The sequence below is a fragment of the Magnolia sinica genome, chromosome 3 (genome assembly GCF_029962835.1).
Source record: "Magnolia sinica isolate HGM2019 chromosome 3, MsV1, whole genome shotgun sequence".
Taxonomy (NCBI): Eukaryota; Viridiplantae; Streptophyta; class Magnoliopsida; order Magnoliales; family Magnoliaceae; genus Magnolia; species Magnolia sinica.
Genome location: NC_080575.1, coordinates 102,806,215 through 102,830,717, shown reverse-complemented (window position 1 = coordinate 102,830,717; position 24,503 = coordinate 102,806,215). Strand labels below are relative to the sequence as shown.

The 24,503-nt window shown below is 39.5% G+C and overlaps 1 protein-coding gene across 1 annotated transcript; it reads left to right on the top strand.

The window, feature by feature from the left end:
- Positions 1–1,275: 1,275 nt before the first annotated feature.
- LOC131240475 (AUGMIN subunit 7) lies at positions 1,276–21,261 on the top strand. The gene is made up of 9 exons (XM_058238732.1): positions 1,276–1,554; positions 1,780–1,865; positions 3,950–4,011; positions 8,762–8,853; positions 9,112–9,237; positions 17,233–17,323; positions 19,042–19,149; positions 19,937–20,035; positions 20,799–21,261. The coding sequence occupies exons 1-9, from the start codon at positions 1,421–1,423 to the stop codon at positions 21,066–21,068; spliced, it is 1,068 nt and encodes a 355-aa protein (XP_058094715.1). The 5' UTR covers positions 1,276–1,420; the 3' UTR covers positions 21,069–21,261.
- Positions 21,262–24,503: the final 3,242 nt, after the last annotated feature.

Here is a 24,503-nt window from a genome sequence, read left to right as displayed (position 1 = left end):
CGGGCTTATTCAAAATTTCAATTTTGCCTGACATCTGCGCAAATGCCAACTTGATACATGCGCGCAGGATCTGAACAATTTATCAGGTGGCAGCACTTTAGGTGAGAACCCGGCCTCACGCAAGACGGTGCGAACCTTACCGTGGGGCCCACATTTTTATGGGTGCAAATGTGACAGCTCCACTCATCAGGTAGTCCACACTCACATATGGACCATCATAGTAAGCGATCAACGGTCCACATTAAACAGGTACAAGTGATCCCCGTGATGAACGGTGCATCGTGCTTCCCTTTGACAATTTTGCAACGCCTCCGTATGGCTAGACGGGTGCGGATTGGATACAACCCCACCAGGACCTAAGTACATGTGGGGCCCACCTTGATGTGTATGTTTTATCTATGCCATCCATCCATTTTGATAGATCATTTTATGCCATGATTCTCAAAAGTAGTCAGATTGAAGGCTCGAATGGACCACACCATAGGAAGCACTGGAGATTGAAAGATTACTGTTGAAAACTACTTGGGGCGTGGAAGTTTTGGATCAAGCTGATATTTATGTTTTCTAAGCATACAAGTCTACGTGACCTTATGAACAGGTTCAATGGAAAATAAATATCGTTGTGGGCCTTTTGGAAGTTTTCAACTGTAGGAATTCAATCCCTACTACTTCACGTGGTGTGGTCCAATTGAGATTTCAATCTGCCTCATTTTTGGGCTCATGACCTAAAATGATCTCTTAAAAATGATGGACAGCGTGGATAAAACATATACATCATGGTGGGTCCCACATATCCCAGACAGTAGCGTGTACCCAATCCGTGCGCAGATTTCGTGCCAAAGCGTTTTGCAGTAAGTTCCAACGCAGTGATGTAGGTGGGGCCCATCGTGATGTTTTCGAGAAATCGAACCCGTCCATCCGTTTTGTGAGCTCATTTTAGGACATGCGACAGAAAATGAGGTGGATCCAAAACTCAAGTGGGCTGCACGATAGGAAGCAGTGGGGATTCAGTGACCACCATTGAAACATTTTTATGGCTACAAAATTTTCGTGTAAGGGTAATTTTTTATTGTTTTCACTTAACCCTGTTGGGAATGATATTATAAATGGTTTGGATGGCATATAAACATTCAACGGTAGAAAACTCTTTCCTCCGGTTTTCCCTCTCGTATGGCCTACTTGAGTTTTGGATCCACCTCATTTTCGGTCGCATGTCTTCGTACGATCTCGCAGAACGGACGGATGGGAGTGGATATCGCAAAAACATCACGGTGGGCCCCACATAAGCATCCTCGGCTAGACCATCTCATTCGCACGAGGGCAATTTAGACATTTCAGAGATCCGCCGGCAAGATCCCAAAAGGAAAGGAAAGAGAAGCGCAGTTCCTTCTCAGTGAGAGAGACGAGAGAGGAGAAGGAAATGGCAGCAAAGCAAATGGAAGAAATACAGAGGAAATTGGTATTACTAAATTACCCTCGAGCAAATGCTCCCGCCCAATCTCTACTCTTCGCTGGCATGGAGAGATACTCCCTTCTTGAATGGCTCTTCTTCAGGTCCCCCCTTCTCTCTCTCTTTCTTCTTTCATCATTTCTTTCTACGAAGAGATTATCTGTTCGTACAGAATCGAATTCAAATTTAGAAGAATTTCGATCTCAAGCGTTGAATTTCTTTGCTCACAGTTTCACACCACTCGTTATGCTTTGTACAATTGGGATTTCTCAAACTGCTATTATGAGTGATAGTGGATATTTCCGAACATAAATTTTGATGATTGACAGGCTTCTAGGTGATAAATCACCATTTACCCAACAAAACTTGCAAGGTGATGTGATGGATCGTGATGAAGAGACAGCCCGTATACAATGTAAGTCTTCCTTCTTACTTACATTCTTTTTTTTTTTTGGATCGTTGGTGCTGAAATTCTGGGATTTGGTAATGCTGTATAATGTCACAGATAGATTTGTCTGTAGAAGTACTGTAAAGTTGCTTGGTTTAGGTTCTGATAAAACCACATCGTTAGTGCTTTATCCATTAGAAGTAACTTACTCTAGAGACGGGGAATTAAAATTGAATTGATGGGAGACTTGAGTCACTCTGAATTGAGGTGAACCTCCATGTTGTATTCAACTGAGTCTTGCAGTCTTGTCTATTGAATTTATCAGTAGCTGATTGAGATGAGTGCTCAGCTGAGTTTTTGAGGACCTGATTAGTTGACTTGGGTTTTAAAAGAACCAAGTTTAATACCTTTAACTCGAGTCATTTCTTGTTTGAGGCGAGTTGGACGGCATTTTTCGAGCGCTTTATTGACTTTTAAAACTCTGTGATATAACATGGCTAATATTTGACAAGACAAATGGCAAAAATTACCTTAATCTGCCAATTACATGTCTTTTTATTATTTTATTATTTTGTGTGGAGAAAATGACTAATCCATTGGAACCAAAAGGAACCATATGAAAGCAAGCATTGAAAGTAGAATGTGATCCTCTTGTCACTTCTTTCTGATCAAAATATCAACAAGAGAGCAAAAGAAGGAAGACCAGCCAAAAATAACTAGGCCACAAAGTAAAACATGCCATCCAAAAACAATGTCTTCATAGCAAAACAAAGAGGTCCCTGAAAATTCAGGAAGCACGAGCATCCACCTCCCCCCCCTCCGTGCGAAAAAAAAAGAGACAATTGAGCACTACAGGAAGCAAGAGAGGAGACTTTGCTATTGAATATTCTAGATTCCTCTCTCCGAATGCTCCAAAGGATTGCAAAAGGGAACAAGTTCCAAATAAGTCTACCATGCTTTGGAAAAGGTCCAGTGATGACATAAAAACCAGACCTCTCATGCCTTAGTCTAGTGCAACTTTGTATGTTTCCTTTATTCTTACAAAAAAGGTACCATGGTACTTTTCCTCCATTTGTCTAGCATATTCTTCAATCTCACAATCTTGTTGAACAACTTTGTCAACCAAAATAACCCATTATCTCCCATACACTTCTAGACTGCTATTGGTATGCCATTTGGTCCAAGGGCCTTTCCCGTTGTCATCTTTCTTGGAGCTTCTCTCACTTTAGATATCCTAATCCTATTGAAAAAGTATCAATGGTCTCCATTGTAATTTAAGTTTATGGTTCATTCTATCCGTATGGTCTCAGAGTGGTTGTCATTTTGCAAATTCTGAAAATAACTTCTCCACCTTTCATTAATCTCATTGTCTTTTACTAGATCTGTCTGGTTATCACTTTTAACGTATCTAACAAGATTTAGGGAACTTCAAATATTCCCCCCGCCCCCAAAAAATAAAAAATAAAAAATAAATAAAAAAAGAAGAAGAAGAAGAAGAAGAAGAGAAAAATGAAAAGATCACAAATTGTCGCCTGACTATAAAGAATAAATGATCCATTTATTCCTTATCTTTTCTACACAGAGCACATATTGGGCATTGCCATATTCCTATTCTTAATATTGTCAACATTAGGATTTTATTGGCTGTGGCAATCCATATGAGTGCTTGAACCCTTGGAGGAACATGAGCTTTCCACACTTTGACACACAGATAGCAAGGATCATCAGCAGAAATCATGCACATTGGCTCAAATAGGAAGTTTTAAAGAGGTTGTAAAGTGCCCATGCCACATATTCAGAAACAACTAGATAAATAAGATCAATCACCAGTCCCTTCAAGATGATCATTAAATCATCAGAAGTTTGTATGGAATATCCTCACAATTTTCCCTTTGAAAATTTGTTGCTATTGCAATTATCATTCATACACACACATAGGAACATTGACACACATCCGCACCCTCTCCATCCAACCACACATGAGCAGAAATATGCACTTATCTTTGTTATTCAATTTATAATTTATTTATTTATTTTTTAAAGAGAATTGACGATATTGTATTGACAATTTATAATTTTATATTATTGCCAATGATGACTTCTGGTTGCAGATTTGGCAGAAATAGCAAAGTTTTTGGGTATTACATCTACAATTGACACAGATGCCATCCAAGTGAGTTTTTGATTCCAATCATATGAGAGTGGATGTCTATATTAAACATGACTGGATTTTTCCAAATTAAGTTTGTCATTTGTAATCTCGTCATTGCCTTTGACATTAAAAAGATTCGTCTTGTGTAACAAAGTTAAATTAATTTAAAATTGGTACTCACGTTATCCTAATTAGATGCTGGGTGTGTAGTTAAGGGGTCCGATGCTCCTTTGATCTAGTGGTGTGATACTTGCCCATTTCTTCTCCAATTTTCTGTCTACTTTTACTTCTGCAAGTGATTTTTTGCATTGGAGATCAACATTGAATTCCAAATCTGGTAATCAGTGTTAGAGTATGCAGAACTGTGTACACTACCAGTATGGTACTCTGCACATAACACACAGGGGTCTGTACCGTGGTTTTAATACCTGGATGAGTCCGATGCAAGTGCAACTTGTCAGAATCGACTTGGAATCGGTTGGACCCTATCCAGTTTGATACCCCGAGTCACCCTTGACTCGGGTGAGTTGGGGCTGATTCAGCGTTGGCTTTGGCAAGTTGTGACTCAACTCACAGCCGAATGAGTCAGGTCGAATCACTGAGTCTTTTAACCATGCTTTTGACACTAACAATCTGTTTTCTTTCATTTAGGCTCAGTTTCGGCTTCCTCCTGTGCCAAACTTTCGTATAAGAGGAAGTTCTAACATCTTGACTGTTGCTTTTCCACTTTGGGTTAACCAATCCATGCTTATAAACTGTTTTCTGCATTTATCGGTCGATCTACTTTCTGTCTTCTGCATCAAAACCATCACCTGCAGTCATTGGTTAGGCTGAATTCAGTTTATTTATTTATTTTATTTTTTTGAAGATTAATGGAAATTTTTATAAAAGGCTTGCTAGCCAAAGCAACAGAGGAAAATAATACAAAAAGGAAAAGGAAAGACAAGAGATCCACCCCACAAGAACCCAACCATTAACGGTTAAGGCAATAAACAAACCATTCTGAAATTGACAAAAAAATCTGATCAACAACTGCCTCAAGCGATCTTGAGGAGTTCTAGAATAGCCTCTTGTTACTTTCGCCCCCTAAGGCCCATCACACAGCCGGCACAACCATTAGCCAGCTAATGCTCCCATACTTCCCAAAATAACCTCCATGCCATGCCCAAAGGAGATCTTGAACTGAGCCCAGCATCACCCATTGCACCTCCGAATCAGTTTGCACATGATCCCACTCCCTACGGGCAAATGGGCAAAAAATGAAGAGATGGTCAATGGATTCCTCATCACAACAACACAAGCAACACATATTCGGAATGACCACGTCTCTCTTCTTGAGATTATCAATCACTAACACTTTTTTACCTTCCCACCAGCCATGTAAATGCAGCCACTTTCAATGACAGTCCATAATAATACCAAAAGTGATACACATAGCTGTCCCGAGATGGAGGATCTTGAGAGGGATGGAGTAACCCATATAACGATTTGACAGATAACTTGCCTGAAGAGTGCCCCTTCCAAACCCAGGAATCTTCCTCGGAAGAGGGATAAACTGATTGTAACCTGCCCAAAAGGCCAATGAGATCATCCATCTCAGCATCTGACAAATTTCTTCTACATCTCGAGACCCAACAGACATGGGAGCCCACCCAAGAGTAGCAATCCACCACACACACCCACCCCCAAAGCTACACATGCTAAATTCAGGAAATCCATATGAAGTGGAGACTCTCCACACTACACATCTTCCCAAAATTTGATTCTAGACCCGTCTCTCAAAAAAAGAAGGAGATACCTCAGTAAAAATCTTCCTTGATGTTCATAACCACCCTCCAAGCATAGGAAATTCTATATGCCTCGAGGATAACTTGGTTTCCCACCCTCCCTCTTGTAGGCCTTATTTAGATGCAATGATCCTCTGCCTCCACTCCAAAGTACCAAAGCCATTTACCCAATAAAGCCAAATTCATAGAGTGAAGATCCCGAAGACCAACACCTCCTTGGGGTATGGGTTTGCACACTTCCTCCCAGCTAATCAGATGAAACTTGGAACCCTCTGCATTCCCTTTCCTAAGAAAATCCCACTTTATCTTATCTAATCTTGCACATACTGCTTGGGGACATCTGAAGAGTGACATAAAGTACAACGGCATGTTGGAGAAAGCCGTTCTGATCAGAGTTAATCGCTCCCCTAAAGAAAGATATATGCCTTTCCACTAGGATAAGTTGCCTTCTATCCTCTCCACGACCTTATCCCACAAATGCTTTGCCCGCTTCCCAATACATAAGGGAAGACCCAAATATGTGGAAGGAAATGAGTCGGCCTTACAACCAAATGCCCTCGCAAGAGCAGATAGTTCTTCTTTAGACAAATGGATCCTTAACATTTCACTCTTAGCCACATTGATTCTCAACCCTGAGACTGCTTCGAAATAAATAATCACCTTCCGCAAGTCTTCAATCATATCCAGAGAAGCATCACAAAATATGATTGTATTGTCGGCAAACTGAAGATGCGATTGATCCCCTGATGTAGACACTCTAAAACCGGAAACAAGCCCAAATCTTGGCTTTTGGCAAGAATGAGGCTGAAAGCTTCTGCCACCACTAGGAAAAGGTACGGCGAAAGTGGGTCATCCTGATGAAGAACCCTAGACAGCTTGAAGAAGCCTTTCGGGGTTCCATTCACAAGAATCGAAAAAGAGGGGGAACTAACACAAAGCTTTATCTACCTTCTCCATTTAGGACCACATCCCTTTCTGCCCAGCATGTAATCCAGTAAGTCCCATTCAACATGGTCTTAGGCCTTCCACATTAAGCTTACACACCACCCGTTTTTCTCCTTAAATCAAGCATCAATGCTAGGCTGAATTCTGTTTCTGCATTATATCTGCAAAAAGTTTGTTATCTTCACCAATCAGATTGGTGGGCTGCATGGCTGACCCCATTAGATTGGTGGGCCATGCAGGTTGTCTGATCAAACTGTGGTGCCCACACATGTATTATTAACATGTGTACACTGCTCACACGTGTGCACTATTCATCCGTACACATGCATGGGTTGTGCAGTAGCACATTAGTTCCTACTTTTAGTTTCCTTTAATCTAGTTGCTTGTTGGCTCAATCTATTCTTGTGCCTATTGCTTTTCCATTGTCCGTTCTTCTTCGATCTTGCATTAGAGATTTTCCAAATCAGGTATGTACAATCTAGGTTTGATTTCTTTCAAACTGGGCTCAAATTCAGCTTCATCCTGTGCCAGTATATCAATGGGAACCTTTGATCACCAATTGAGGCCTTCCTTCGATATGGGTTTACTGTAGCAGTAGAGAAAACTTGGAGTAAATCTTGGATGAGATATTTACTTGTAAACAAACATGAGCTTGTTCTTTGCTAGTGGATAGGAAAGATAATGCAGCATCGCAAAAGCTTGGTACCCTAGATCTAATTTCTGAACGGAGTAATTCAATTACATTTTCTATGTCCAATTGCAGGAAACATCCATCATCTTGCAAGGGTCACAACTCACATGGACACTATTTAAGAAGATATGCTAAAGTGATTTGGCAAAAACCTTGTTGAGTCTCTTGCATGTTAGATGAGCTGGTAGAGACATATAGTGTTTGAGTGATCCAATGTTCAATCCCTGATAGTGTTACCTTTAAAAAAAAAGTAGAATATGTAAGCAAATGCTGGTTTGATTACTTCTAGTTGTGCTTTGAAACCAATTAAAATTCAAGAGTCTTCAAAGGCTTTTAACCCAAATTTGAGAAGGAAAGAAAACATTATATGAATTGGAGGAATTATGCATTTGGCATTGGCAGCCTTTGCAAATCCCGTGCTATCTCAAGAATGTTCAATGCACACCCATTTGGCCCATTCAGAACTTTGTATTGGACAGTCTTTGCAATTACAGTGCTATCTGAAGAGACTGTACAACACACGTACATTTGGAAACTTAGGAATGCTACAATTCTACAGCCATTGTAATTATTTCGTTTTTGTTTCTGGAAATAAATGATAGAGAGGAAAGTGTTTTAGGTAAATGAGATTGCTGATTCTAGTTACAGAGAGGATTTTGAGGCTGTCAGTTATTGTGATTATTTCTGTCATTGAAACTTACTATATAAGTTAATGTGAAGTGATTTTGTTATGGGTTGAAATGCTTGTTGATTTGAGTGGTGTGTAAAGAGTCAATATATCATCATCGCAGCCTTGTCCCACCTATTTGGTGTTGGCTTTGCCAATCTTGTTTTGCCTATCATCCTTAAGGCCCTATTCTCAGTAAGTACAAGCCTTCATATCCCTTCTCAACACCTCGAGTTGAGTCCTTTTAGATTTTCTCCTATCTCCCTTTCAGGTCTGTCAGCCCTCACCAATTCACCCTGTCTTATTTGGGTCGCCGCTTTAAAGAGTTGCTCTGTTGCTGTATATATAAAAGAAAAGCATGCAATCTCACAGCTGTCGCCAATCTGACAACTTTGGAGTTCGATATCAGGGACTACATATAAATGTTTTGGAGGTGAATACTTAAAATAAATTGAAGAATAGTTAAGTCAACACTTGCATACTTCTTTGTTTTGGCCGACGTTGGCCTTTGCAGATTAGGGGCTCATTTCTCCGTAGATACGATATCAATGATTCTTAACTTGGTGCCATACCGCACATTCCATTTGCTTCATGAATCTATTAGACTTGCTTGACATCTGTTAGAAAAACACTTGCTTTCAGAATGCCCTATGTTTAAACATCAGTGCCTACTAATTACAGGGGCGAGGTAGCTATGAAGATCGCTGTGAAATGCTTCATCTTATTGTTGATCTTGTGGAAGCGAGCTGCTATGCTGATAATCCAGATTGGAGGTTGATATTATTTTATTTGGTTTATATTATGGGACATATTTTTCTTCATTTCTGCTGAGTAATTTTAATGTTTTCTGAACCAAAGTTCGTGGTTCTGCGTTCACTTGCTGCAGCATTTTGAACTTAAATGTATATTCCTTTTGGTTTCTCAAAACATTTTTTTATATGAAAATTAAAAAGAGGGAGGGTGCATTCTCAAAACTATTTATTTGCTGATTATTATTATTTTAAATTTCTACAATCTGGTTCTGTTTGCAGTGTTGATGAGCAGGTAGCCAAGGACATACAACTGCTAGATTCCATTGCTGAGAAGCAAGCTCAAATCTTCTCTGAAGAATGCAAGCTGTTTCCTGCAGATGTCCAAATTCAGTCCATATTTCCACTGTAAGCAGTTCTATATCCAGTTTGAAACCGAGATGTAGGTTAAGATTTATATTATGATATATGCCAAATCTAAAACTTAGAATTTTGAGACAGGAGATGTGCCAAACCTATACATGTCAATGGGCACCAATATCAATTTTTGTTTTTTGAGAAGGAAAATAAAAAATGATTTCAGAAAAATCAGTTATTGATTTTTGTGCCAGAGTCTTTTATATATATATATATATATATAAAGAAGGTTGCTTCAGTGCAAACCATTTCTGTTGAACCAAGGTCAGCTATCTCAGTGCAAGCTTTTCATTGTAAACATGATTTTGCAAGAAGTTTATAGGATTCCTTGCTTTGGACCAAATATGTGGTGGTGTTTGGGTGGGTGCCCTGTTGTTTGATGACTGTAAATTAATATTTATCCAAGACATATCTTGATGTTATGCTTTCATATTTTCATGTGGGTCACACTCAAATGCTTGCAACTCATAATATAAGATGATTTTATGAAGTTATATCACATAGACTGATCATACTTTCTTGTTCCAATCAAGGGCATGTCGGTTCTTTCTTGTATTGGCATCTTTGTTGAGCTACCCTTATTACTGGGACACTGTACCTGTTCTGGTTTGTAATCTGTGATTGATTTGGCACATGGCTTCCATTGCAACAGAGTCGTTTATCAGGCTATTCTTTGATTTGGTGAAGTTCTATATGAAGTTATACCACCAACTTAGAATTGAAGCTCTCATAAAATGCAATTGCTGATCTGGATTGGGTGAGACACATTGATTTGGCTGTCACTTATCCAGCTTTGTATTCAAGGTGGGATGGAAATATTATTTTCAGCCCAAGCCTGAAAGATCATGAGATAAGTACACTACTGGATGTATTAGCAGAGGTGGCTACTGGTCCTAGGGAACTGGACCAGGGGTGTTAGAAGTGGTGGCTGTGCCAGTGTTTTTCTGTTAAAGATGGGAGGGCACTCCTCCGAAGGTAGAAGCTTTTGCCTGCCTGGCCACTGCTAATAAGATTTTAGCAGCTGATAATCTTGATAAAAAGAACTTTGCTCTTCCAAATGTTTACTTCATGTGTTGGGAAGAGGAAGAAACTGTTAACCATCTATTTCTCGATTGTCATGTGACAAGAGAGGTTTGAGGCCAATTTCGCTTGCTGTTTGGCATTGAATTGGTGCTGGAGGCTTTGGTTTGGGACCTACTGGGTGGATTGGAGGGTCATTTTCTAGGAGAAGAATCATTATGTGAAGATGGTTCCCTTTGCCATCTTGCAGTCAGTTTGTAAAGACGGGAATAGGAGAGTTTTTTAGAACAAGGTAGCATCAATTATGAACATCAAATAACAAAATTTACTTACGTAGAATGTGCTTTGTCAAGGACCAAATTTGGTGATATTCCGAAGGAGTTCTTTAAGTACTGGATAGTTAATGGGGGATGCTTGGGATCAAATGATCCTTGAGTATGCGCCATGCCTTGAAGATTAAGTAGCTAATGGTTTTGAGTATCTGCCTCTGTTTTCTTTCCTTCTCTTTTTCTTTTCCCTCTAGGTTTTGTTGGGCCCATTATTTTTAATTTTTCTTTCTTTGTTTTTATTTATTTATTTATTTAAATAAAAATAAAATATTCTTCCCTTTTTTGTCTCTCACATTGAATGGTTTCTACTTTTTGGGTGTTTCTTTTGGAGTAATGAAGGGGTTACTTGATTCCAGCTCTCTCATGTGCCTGTGACTTTATCTTAACAAAATGTTGGCTAACATTTCCAAAAAAAAAGAAAGAAAAGTATCTGGAGATGTATGTTTGTGGAAACTGACAGTGGACAACTACAATTCAATGGTAGGAGACCAACGTGTTAAACAACAACTGCATTACTCCCGTATCAACCATTACGTCGATACTGTTATGCGAGATGACCACCTGAAATTAGATTTGCAATGGCCGTTACAATTCTCGTAACAGTTGTTATGCATAGTAACCTTAAAGAAAACAGGGAAAAAAGATAAAAAAGAAATAGAAAAAAAAACTTACATGTTTCTTCTTCTTCTCTGCAGCTGCTGCAGTGCTGCTGCTTCTTCTTTCTTCCTTCCCCTCTAGTGCGCTCCCATCACTCACTTTTTCCCTCTCTTTTCGATCTCTCTCTCTCTCTCTCTCTCTCTCTCTCTCTCTCTCTCATGTTTTAAAAACGAATGGACGCCGTGGCTGTTTCACAACCAAGCATTAAATTATTTTTTTTTAATACTCTAGCGGTGTACGGCACTCACTGCACTTGCACTGTTTCGCTGACCTTGTAGTTCGGATATTAACGAACTCTATCGAAGAGTTGTGTGATTCCTGTTGAAGCATATACTCGGGCGGTGGGTGCAGGGCGGATGATTTCAAAACAGACTTCGCTGACTGCGGGCCCCAGTATGTATTGTATATTGTTGCTGTCCATCATTTTTCCAGTTCATTTTAGGGCATGGTCCCTAAAATGAAGCAGATCCTAATCTTGAGTGGACCATACAATAGGGATTGGATGCCCACCATTTGCAACTTCCTAGGGTCCATTGTAATGTTGATTTGCCATTGAACCTGTTGATAAGGTCATATAGATCTAGATGAAGGGAAAACACAAATCCCAGCTTGATCCAAAACTTTTTTGATCCCAAGAAGTTTTTAATGGTGGGAATTCAATCCCTACTATGTGGTCCACTTGAGATTTGGATCTGCCTCATTTTTTGGGACCGTGCCTTAAAATTAGTTGGAAAAACGGATGGAGGGCATGCATATACAACGCATACATTGAGGTGGGTACCATTCAAGGCCTTACACACTAGTGGTCCACTTGAGATTTGGATTTGGCCCCATCCTGTTTAGGGCCTCACCCATTAGTGGTCCACCTGTGATTTGGTTCTACCTCATTTTTGGACCATGCCCTAAAATGAGTTGGCAAAATGGATGGATGACATGGATATGCAACAAATGCATCAAGGTGGGCCCCATGTACATGGCGCTAAAAGAAATTGTACATGAGGCATACATTAATCCAAAATTAATCAATTAAGTTATGGGACCATTGTTTTTTTTTTTTTTTTGAAGGATAATTGGATTTTATTAAAGGCTCACCAAAAGACTGGCAAGAAAAGATTACAAAGAAAAAGAAAAAGAAAGGGGAATAAAAAAGAAGGACAATCAATCCTTCACAAGGGAGCCCCAAAAATATGAGGGCCGAAATATGGCCTTTAATCTCTTCGACGGATGAGGAGGAATTTCTAAAGCAGCGACCATTCCTCTATGCCCAAACAACCCACCAAACAGCGAGAAGGGATATGTGCCAACGAGCCCCATTCCTTATGACCATGCCTCCTCTATGCCAAGCCCATAAGAGATCCTTAAGATTATTTGGCATTGGCCATGAATGAGTGAAAAGAGAGATAACGTATGACCACAGATTAGCAGTGAAGTGTTAAGAAATGAACATGTGGTCGATAGTTTCCTCAGCTTGTTGACAAAGGTAGCATCTATTTGGGATGAGAAAATACTGCTTTTGGAGATTGTCTATCGTCATGACTAGCATAAAACCAAAAATGAAAAGCATGACCCCCCATTCTCTTCCAAAGAAGGAGTATGAATCAACTTGTAGAAAGAGCGCACAGAAAAGCACCTAGATCTATGAGCATTCCAAACCATGCCGTCTTCCTCGCTTGAAGGAACAACGAGACGGAGCTTATCTTGGGGAGCAAGGAAATCAACTGTTTTTTTATCCGAGAGACACCTTCTACACCGGGGGGGTGTTCCCTAATCGAGAAACAGTTTGCCGCTAGGATATCTGAAAAGGGAGCAAGGCGAGCGAGGTTTGGATAAACTTGAGATAGGGGTAGGTCATCGCACCATGCATCCTCCTAAAATCTGATTCTAGTTCCATCCCCAATGGAGAAGGAAACACCTTTTGAAAGACATTCTTAAGCACCATGCTTGATCTCCAAGTACTAGTAGCCTTGTAAAGAGAAGACTCCTTTGTCTCCCAGTCCCCCATTTGAGTGTCATATTTTGAAGCAATAATTATCCTCTAGAAGTTTCCTTCTTCCACGGCAAAATGCCACAACCACATGTGATAAGGACTGTTGTTGCTAAGTCATAATCTCAAAATTAAATTGTTTGAACTATTTTTATTTCAATTTGGTATTTTTGAAATAGGACCATTTGGTATTTTTCATTTTTCACTGTCCAATAATGATGGGGACATCCCACGCACATTGTCCACACGTGCACACACACCACACCCCTACGCTCGTACGCCAGAAGGAGGGCTCTACCGTCGATCTGGATCGAAGATTTGACGTCCAGGGAAGGTCTCCTAGCTAGAAGACGAAGTTTTGATTCAAAAGAGTAGGCCCGTTAGTTAAGAAAAGCCTATCATGGGATCTCATGATCGTGGCCCACTAGTTGGATTGATTTCATATTTTAGGTTTTGCTTTTTGTTGTTATTTAGAACATCATGAACGCTTTGGATTTCTTTGTTTGGTTTTTATTTTAGTTTAGTTTATCGCCAAGTAATAGGTTGCACACATGGCGTGATTTTTGGGATATGGGGTTTTCCTATAAATGGGCACCCCTTGTAGCTCTTCTGATTCATTGAAGATTAATAAAAATTTTGCGTTTTTCTACTCTTTGAGTTGTGAAGTCTAATTGGGTGCGAAGCCCTCCCTTCATCGAAGGGTTAACTACCGTGGTGCGAAGCCACATCTATCCCGATTCGCCCCCATCCATCGCCATCTCTACTACCCATCTTCTACCATCCCTTATTCTCATCTCACCTCATCATCTACACTTCGAATCAATCATCTATTGCAACAATTCTCCTCCCCACAGCAGAATTTTATAATCTGGCCCTACAGGAAAGTTGAAACTTCGGCGGAGCACCATGCACAAACGGTACATCGGATCGAGCTGAGATTTGGAGGTTTTGGAGTTCAAGCCTGGCCGACCAGGGCCAAGGTGACCTTTTTCTGAATAGTGGGCCCCACACACGTGCGGCTGGGATCACACGCACGTGCGTCTGGGCCATTGTTGTTGTTCACATGTGCGATACTTCTCTAGTTCGTCTCTCTCCTCTCTTTCACTCCGCTTTCACCCAAAATTCCTAAACCTAACCCTAAATTACTCAAATCTCCAATTTTATGCCTCTTTTCTTACCCTAAGGTTCCCCGAATTGGAATTTTTGAATCCCTTGGATTAGGGACTGATTACTATGCATGTGTGGATGATTATTTCTTATATTTGAATATCGTTTGGTTCATAATTTTTATCGATCCAGCCCTATCATGTGTAGGCTTGGATCCGCATAGATTCCCCTTAATTGAATGTTTAGACTTTTGTATGGCATGTGGAATTTTTGTGTTATTGTTTCTGAATTAGTATGATCTAAGTCTGAAATCTTGCATATCATCTTTAAATTTCATGTCCTGCATCAAATAAATGTCCACCGATCCATTAATGACATAAGTACCAATAAATTGCATGAATTTGAGGCTGATTTGGTTCATTGAGTGGTCCGCCAAATCGGCCCCAAATTGGGAACACTATTCACCCAAATTTAATTTCAATTTTTCTTAAGATCAATTAAGGAAAATGATATCAAATTGTTAGGTATTTAAATTGCATAATTTGACAAAAATGTCTCTGGACTGTATGTTGAAATGAAATATACATGAATCGCGATGTATGTAATACTCCAATACTGTAAATAATAGTAAAACTTGCAAATGTGAGATGTTTTGGTATTACATTCATTTTAATAAATTTATCATTAATATTGTACAATTAGAAAAATATATAAGGTTTGTAGTCAATCCCAGGTTGTCAGGTTTATAAATTCATCAGACAACCTGATACAACATTCTCACTAAAGAGTGGACTGTAACACTGCCACAATATGAAAATAAAAAATAAAAAATGCATATTTGGCATATTCACATTTTTCTGGATTTTTTGGATATTTTTCTTTTCGATTTTTTCGGGAATTTTTTTTTTTTTTTTAAAATCAACTGATATGGGAGCGTAACAGCCTTTATGCCAATACTCCGTATCGGTAATGGTGGTGATCGTTACAGCCACCGTTATCGATACAGAACACCTTGTAGTTGACCCCTTGGCAAAACTTTTGGGTTGAGGGTGGGGACTCAGGGCTAGGAAGTGGGGACTAATCCACGCCATTGCTTCTTCTTCTTCTTTGAAGAATAATAAGATTTTATTAGCTACACCAAGAATGAGGGGATGGATAGATGATGAGAAATCATTACACCTATTACATCAAGGACCATCTCCTAATATCCCAAGATTTGCTTGTGGCTACATTGTGCTTTATATAGAGAATAGCATCTAGTGTAGAATTCACCCCTTTGAAGCATGGGGCATAAGACACCAACATGTACCTAAGCTATACACTACTTCTAGATTTTTTATTAAAATAATGAAAAATAGGGCAAAGAGTAAATATAAGCCAGCACCCATCCTGCAAGCGACAAAACTGCTGATAGAGAAGAAATTGCGGAGATGTTCTGCAGTATGTAGATTGCTGTCATTTTCCACTGTATGTGGTGCCTGCAGTATTAGGAGATTCCAGAAATGTTATGAACTGGGTGAATGCTGGGCATGCTCCTTGGAAATCGAGGAGATGATTGCAGAAGTTTAGGATCTATGTAGAGGCCAGCCAATCCAATTCATCCGAATTGGGGGAGAAGCAAATGAGGTGGCTGACCCTCTTGCTAAAGCAGGTGCATCTAGACTAGGGTTGAAGGTGTGGGATCATAGAAGTATGTAATTCCCTAGTCGCAGACCCAATTGTGTAGTAGTTTCTGGTTTTTAGCTTTCTGTAGCTATTGGTTCTGTGCTGTTATATCGTTGTTTGTTTTTCCCTCTCTCTTAATAAAAATGAAGTTAACCTTAAAAAATAAAAATAAAACCAGTAACAGAACTAATTTAATATTGTTGCCCATATTATTTCACTAAAAGCAATGAAAATATTAGTTTATTTTTAGTGAAAAAAGCAAGATATAATAAATCATTGATGACGTTTGTTGACTTCACCGTTTTCCTGAAAAATAGCTTGTAGCGTATGTAACTTTTGCTTCAGCTCATGTTTCTGCTCTAGCTATTGTTTCCTGGGCTTTTATGCTTGCTAACATGCTGAAACATATGCTTTTCCAATCCTGCACAGCTGCACCTGAATATGCTTCCCTTCTCATCAAGAAAAATGCTTCCCTTCTCATCATTTCTTAACAAGGGTTTCACAGGCACTCACCTAGGCACCCCATGGGTGGTCTGAAGCTTAAGCAGCCATTTATGACCAGGGATAGTGAGTACCAACCATAGAGAGGGCAAAAAATAATTCCCCCCCTCATATAAGGGTCTGATGGGGTTCCATCAAACCTAAGAGAACTTTCTTTGAAAAGATTGAAATATCCATACTCGAGGGTTTATAACTACATTTTATATGCTTCTGATATACTAAAGTTTACATTGTCATTCTGAATCAATATGTTTCTTCATTTTTAGGACTATTTGATGTCCACTATTTAGAAAAGACTCAATGACTTATGATCTAACTGAACTTATTATGGCCCTTGATAGAGTGGAATGGCAGAAAAGGATTCATGTAGCTGACCCCAATTAGTTGGGATAAGGCTTTTTTGTTTTTCACATGCACTCACACCCCACACACACCCGCGCACTCACCACAGTGGGATTTCACCACAATGGGTACTTGAACCCATGACCTTGTGTTGAAACTCTTGTGAGTCTACCACTGTTGAAACTCTTGTGAGCCTACCCTCGTGTTGGGATAAGGCTTAGATGATGACGATGGTAATGATTTGATGTCCACTATTTTCAGTCATATTGATGTGAAGCTCTTTTGCTTGATGGAAACCGAACAAGTACCACATGTTGCCTGTTTGTCAAAATATGAAACAGGTTGTAACTCCCTTTTCTTTTAATCAAAGCTCATTTGCAGGCCAGATGTCTCTGAACTGGAATTGCAGCTCTCTGAACATTCAAAGAAGCTGTTGAACTTACAACAGATGGTTCAGGACTTGTCGTCTAAGGTCTGTTCCAAGCCCATAGCCTTCCTATCTTTTACTTTTAGCAATATGGGTCAGGTATTGTTTCTTGAAGTAGCTTAGTTGCTTGATCATCGGCTTGGTAGAGGCTTTCTTTGTTGTTTTAATTAAATTATGTTTCGGAGCTGCTTTTATTGCTTGGCAGGGCTGTCAGGCTGCCAGGCTTATTTGAAAATTTGATTTTGCTTGGCCTGGGCTGAGTCGATCTCAGCCCTATTATTTCTTGGATGGTTTATGTTGAACTGCAGTGGTGAAATTTTTGTGGCTTGAATCGATGCTCACATTCCCATCCTACACACTTTCATCTCCATAATGCAATATGCCCATATTCCTGCTGACATTTTGACATTATCTTTGTTCAGAGTTGGATATCAAATAACAAATCCTATAGGGACAATCCTAATTCGTTTTCTTTTGTTCTAGAGTGGAACCTCATTGGCCTTTTTCTAGGATGTGACTCTCACTTCTATAAATATACTATATGAATCCCCGTTCCGACAAGGGCTTGCCTACTTGGCAGCCCTCTGTTATTTTCTTTCTATTTTATGGTTTTTTTTTTTTTTTTTCCTTTTAATGCTATGAAATGGGGTAATTGCAAAGAAACTTTCTCATGTGCTCCATATAACACATGACATCAGTGGGGCCCACTGTTGTGTATGAAATCCACTCAGAATTTTTATCACAGTTTCATCACCAACTTCCAGTGCTTGATGCCCAATGGCAATAAAATAACAAAGGTTGAATCTTGAGTCTTGACTGATTTGTAATGGTTGTAACTAAGGCCCTAGGAAATGAACATATCAAACAATAATTAAATATGGAAAAAGTGTTATCCATGGTAATTCTACTTTGTATACAATTGCATTCTTGTGTGGCCTAACTGCATAAGATGGAAATTCAACATTCTCATTTCTTACGGTGCCCTGTCTCCCCGGCCAAAGTTCCAGTTACACGTTTTTGTCCCAGCACATGTTGGCTAGTCATTTACTGTGATTGGCTTCAATGTTTTGACTGATGAATGGAACAATTGGACCCCACCTTATTACACAGCCTTATACATCAAGCACGAAAACCAGACATTTGGCAGTTGCATATTTCCATATATCTGGGGATGCAACTCGGGCAGGTTTGGTTGGGTTGAGGGTCAACCCAAGCCTAACCTGACCTCAAGAGGACCCAACTCACAGCCAAACCTGACCTGAATTCCAACCCGAGTTGCCCAGCCTGAACCCAACCCAAAGTCCTCTATGCTCGATCTGACCCGAACCGACCCTGCCCAACCCAGATACATGCGATTATTCCCACCTGGCCTAACCCAACCTGAATTTGTTCAACCCCAACCCAACCCAAATTCAAATTGGGCTGGCGTTTTCCAACCCATACCTAATCCAAGGACCTGAAAACCTGACCCAACTTGACTGAAATTGGGTTGGATCAATCAGGTTCGGGTTGACCCGAATCCAAGTTGCAGCCCTAATATCAAAGAGGTAAAGCCATTGGGTATGGGATTTATAAAGCCATGCTGATTTTCAACAATACCTTATTGTGTATTAGCAGAGAATGAAGTCCTTCCATTTGAATATACATCTCCCCTTTTTCTTCTTCGTCTGGTTTGGGACAATCTCCTTATGTATTTGGGCATCTTGGCTGTTTAGCCTCTGTATTACCTTCCATCTTTAATTCTTTTCAAGTTTTCGGTGTAGCATCATTACAACCCAGATGAGGAGTATGCTGAGGCAGAGCAACAGCTGCGGGCACAGTTGGAATCTTTTCTGGAAACTGCAAGGTCCTTCAATATGATCTACAACAAGGTAGGGAGCATGCTTGCAAATGTCTTTGACCTTTCTTCACAAGTTTTTTTCTTTCTTTCTTCATTTTTTTTCCCCCTCTCTTTGCCATATGCAGTTAAAGATTTGCTGAATTTTTCTTCAGAAAATATTTTTTGCAATTATGGGTTGAACAATCATTTATATGTATACCATTACCATACGCTTGGAAGTTCTCCAAAAAGCAGTGGACTGGATGCGCTCTGTGCAAATCACAACCATTCTATGAAACTGGAACCTGCTTAATGGTGTTCCCTTTCTGCCCCAAACCACTCGCATTCCATACATACTAATGATCTGGAGCTGGAAAGGCATGGAAACCAGTGCCTGCTTAATGCGGTTCCTCTTTTGTGTTCTGCTTCAATTCCAAGGTGGATTGGTTCACTGAAGAAGCGGAACCGAGCTCGATTCAGGCATACTTCTAGTTAGTCTCTGAGTTTTTTAGATATTCCTGAGATTCCTGTAGTTGTTTATTTTGGATCGATGCTGCTTTTGATTAAGGAAGCAGTTTGGATGTATTTGCAGCAGATGAATGTTAAGTTGGCTTATTTCTGTGAAATTTCAGACACACAGATCAGAGGTTCGGTTGATCTGATTTGACATTCCAAAAAAGAATTCTGTTACAAATGGTTTTGAATTAGTTGAAATATCTAGATTTTTTTTTCTTCTTTCCACATTGTGTTACTTGTTTCTTCTTTCTGTTTATTTATGATCTTATCACTATTTTCTCATGCTCTCAAGGAAGTTTTTAACAAATATTATTTGTTTGTAGGAAATTCGTCCTTGGACACATATGATGGAAGTGCCTCAGTTGCATGGATTTGGCCCTGCTGCTAATCGATTGTTGGAGGCTTATAAAATGCTTTTAAAGGTATCAAAGTCCAAATAGAACTCTGAATCTTCCCTAGAACTACGCAATTGCCTTGGATCTATTGGTTTTTCCTGACAGTTATTTTATGTTATACTTGATTAAATTATACATTGTTGCAACCACAACTTACACAGTTATTCATCTTTCAAATATATGCACAACAGTATGCCAGGATGATACATACAATGCGCAGCTTGAATTACTGACATTTGCATTCAGGCCATCACTCTGGACATGTGGATTCCACCTTTCAGTGATTGGACTGTTGATCTGTTGGGGATCATTGTGGAGTAGTGATGTTCCTAAAAACTACTTCATAGGACATTTGTAGTCATCTGATTGATTGATTGCAAATGGATGGTTAAAAGGAAACACAGCAAACAATCCATATGCTATGGCGAAAAGGTCCACTGATCAGACACTGGACATTACTTTGAGGAGATATTGGTCCAATTCCCATCAAGTGGGGGTTGTACTAGATGCTGATTTGAACCGCTGAAAGGTGGGCCCCATCTGTGCTGGATGCTTGCCAAATGATGATGCTGTCATTCAGCTGAGCATTGTATAAAATCTGCGTCAATTGGAAGTTATGAATTACCGCTCGTTCTGGAATAGCATATCCTTGTAACTTTCACTATCAGATGTGTGTACCTGACATATTATCTCCTGATAATGGACCTGCGTTAAACTTTCAGCTGGTTCCAGGACTGCAGGTTTGAAATTCTGAGTAATAACATTTCTGACCGTGGTTTTTTTCTAACAGTTTCTGTGGAACCTGAGGAACCTTCGAGATTCTCATGCAGCCGTTGCCATTGGGTCCGAATCTAAGGTGGAGGGACCATCATCTTCCGTCACAAGAATAATCACCGAATGTGAGTCTGCATTGACATTTTTGAATCGCGATCTTGGGGTCCTTTCAGCTTCCGTTGCTCGAGAACGAGGTGAGAGGGCCCATGGACATGCTTTAGAGAAGGATTTGTCAAAAGCCTTTAACAGTTTCTTTCTTGAAAGCATATTCATGGAAATAGCCTAGTATGCCTGCTGATTTTTCAGATTATAGGAAGGCTGGCCCTTTTTTGTGTTGTTTATTTGGAAATCAATCAAATGCTGTTTGTTTTGAGGCAGTGTGTAGAATTTCATTTGAACTAATGAGCGAATAGCATTCAAATTAGGAGATGTAATAATGGATTCCTGAAATATAAAGAACCACACCTAATTCCTGGAAAGGCTAGGATTTGCTATGTAATGGAAAGACTCATGTAAGCATGGTATAAATCTTGGGTGAAGAATAGGGTTTGGTACCAAAGAACAATAGTGCATCATGAAAGTTGAAAGTTCTATGCCCATGTTTAAAAGCTCAGTTTTGAACTTGAAAAACTCAATGAGTCAACTCAGTCAGGACCTGATTATTTTTTCTTCCTCATCATCTTCTCCTTGGAACTTGAAAACTCTATGAGTCAACTCGGTGAGGACATAACAGTTCTTTCTCTCCGTGTAAATCTTTACTAATAAATCCGATAGTTGATTCATTGATAGGGCTGGCAACGAGCCGGTTCTGGGCTGGTTTAGGGCTTCACCCAATTCTTAATTGGTTGTAAAAGTCAGCCCTGAGTCCAACCCGTGTTAGACCGGGAGCCAAAACCTGGCAGGCCTGCTCACCATTGCTGGAGATTGCTTATAACCAACAGTTATCGTCCCAGTTTTAATAGCCATTTTAAAGCCCGTACTTTTTGAAAAAACTCGTATAATTGATCAAATGTTAAAAACTTTTAATAGTTCGAAAGATAGTCAAGAAGCTCTTTTTTACCTCAACTGAATTTAACAACTTTTTTTTTTTTGCAATAAAACATTTTATTCAAAGAAAAAAAACAACTTTAGGGCAATTTTAAAAAAATAGAAATTGGTGCTCACCAGCTATTGATTAGATTGAGTATAAGGTGAAATTTTAAAATTGAGTAGAAGGTGTTTTTTATTTTTAAAATTTTAACAGATATGATTAATTTATATGAGGATTACTTGAAAATGAAGGATTTAAGAGATGCAAAGCCCCATTCGACTATTTATTTATATACATTATTGCTTATCATCATCATCATAATCTAAGCCTCATCCCAACTAAGGGCCTGTTTAGATTCACGTATAGTATTGTACGGCAATGTAAAACTGTACGGTCACGGTATTCATGACACTGTAACTTGATAGCGTCTGTATTGTGATTACCACTCACACTGTTTGGATTAGAGTACACTTGTGGTGTAATTAATGTCCACCCGCCCTGAATTGGAAGTTCCTGAAAGAGATCTGGGACATCAATGGACTAATTAATGTCCACATGCTATGTGGGCCCCACCATGTTCTTGTTACATCCATGCCGTTCAACTATTTTTATTGATCATCTACGGTATCAGTTCGAAAACGAGGTATATACAAACAGTACGATTGACCACATTATAGGAAGTGGTGTTGATCAAGGGTCGACCATTAAAGAACGATTGGTTAATCAACAACTTTTTTCTCTTCATCTGGGCCTGTATAGCATAATCAACAGTTTGGATGTGAAATTTACAGCTTGAACGGGCCTTAGGTGGATTTTAACGGTGAATATTCAATCACTATTGTTGTCACTTGGCGTGGTCCACCGGAGAAGGAAAATTTATGGATGGAAGGAGGACGGAGAAACGCAAGCTTCAAGGATTTCTGACAATCGCTATGTGAATAATGGACCACAGACGATGGTGGAGGCCTTACGTTTTGTACCGCAGGATGATCTTCATCATCCGAGGCTATGAGGAGGAGAAAACCATAAAAGAGAGTAGATGTGAGGAATGGCCTGCTGAACCACATTCAGAAAGAAATTTTTTTTTTTCTTCTCTCTGCTATGGCGGTGTAGTGCAATGAAAGCACTGCACTGCTAGCTGCATTGTACTCTGACGATCGAGACGCGTGGAATCCGCAAAACGATTCGGTGACATACTTGGTCGGATCATGGACCACGTGTTGAAACTCGAATTCAAATGCAGTGAAATATACTATTTATTAAATAATACAATACTGTACCATCTGGGCCGTTCATCCAAACATGCCCTAATGGGGTCTTCTACATGAATCCTTTTCCTCCTGTCCATTGTATCAAGGTCTATAACTTCAGTTAGCCCAGAGGTCATCAAGTATTTTTTTATTACATCCACCCATGTCCTTTGGGCCCCTTGCTCTTATTCTTTTAGGGCCTATTTGGTCGGTGGGATTAAATGGGATGGAATTGCATTAGATGGGATTAACACCATTTTTGCACAATGATTGCATGTTTGGAAATACCATGGTATTCTGACTATCCAATCCCCACGTTTGGTATCAGATTTTTCCAATGGGAACAACACTGTATTCATGGAAACCCATGTTTGGTGGACCATAGAATTGTAATCAACGGACCAAATTCACAGCTGATGTCAGTCACTTACACATGTTTACAACCCAAATGTCGGGCATAAAGCATGCATATGGATGGACAACATGGATAAAACACATGCATCAATGTGGGGCCCACAAATGTAGTGGGTTTCAAAATCCACCGGAAATCCTGCACCGGACCAAATGCAATTCCATCCCATCTAATCCAAACCACATGTGGAATTTTCGCAGGACCCAATGCAATTCCATCCCACCTAATCCCACTTAAACCCATGTACCTAACAGGTTGTTAGAGTCCTCAAGTTGTATAAACTCACTCCTAATTAGTGTAATCATTGGTCGTCATTGCACTTGACCAAACCATCAAGTTTATTTTCCCTTATCTCGTGACTTATTGGTGTTACTCTTAAATCCCTTCCAATGGATTCATGCCTAATTCTTTCCTTGTCCTGCCATTTATCTATTTCAACATCCTCATTTCAGCTATATGTTGTTCCTTAACTGTCAAACATTCTTTCTCATAAGGCATGGCTGTTTCTTATAGCCATCCTTATAAAATTTCCTTTTCAGTTTGAGTGGTACAGGACGATTGTATAAACTCCAAAGGCACATCTCCATTTTTTCAATCTCGCTTGAATTCTATAGGCAACATCCTTCTCAATTTCTCAACTCATAAATTATCGACCCAATATATCGAAAATGGTCATTTTGGAAAACTTCTTGGTCATTAATATTTAATAATTCTTTAATCCCACTCTTATTATTTAAAAAATTACATATCATATACTTTGTTTTAGTCCGACTAATTAAATTGTTAGATTAGAAAGCACCTCTCCATAAATATAGCTTTGTGTTTACTCCCTTGTCTTGTTAATCAAAACTATGTCATTCGCAAGCAACATGCACTACGGGATCTCTTCTTGAAAATGCCTCGTTGACTCGTCCATAACCAACAGAAAGGTATAGGCTCAATACTGACCCCAGGTGCAAGCCTAAAATAATTGAGAACTCACTTCTCGCCATTAGTGGTTCTCACATTTGTTATTGCTCCTTCATAAAT

Bases quoted from the DNA above. Each gene is read 5' to 3' on its own strand.
- LOC131240475 (XM_058238732.1), top strand. From the start codon at position 1,421: ATGGCAGCAAAGCAAATGGAAGAAATACAGAGGAAATTGGTATTACTA. The intron at 1,866-3,949 runs GTAAGTCTTCCT...TTCTGGTTGCAG, and splicing joins AGAGACAGCCCGTATACAAT to ATTTGGCAGAAATAGCAAAG. The intron at 20,036-20,798 runs GTATCAAAGTCC...TTTTTCTAACAG, and splicing joins CTTATAAAATGCTTTTAAAG to TTTCTGTGGAACCTGAGGAA.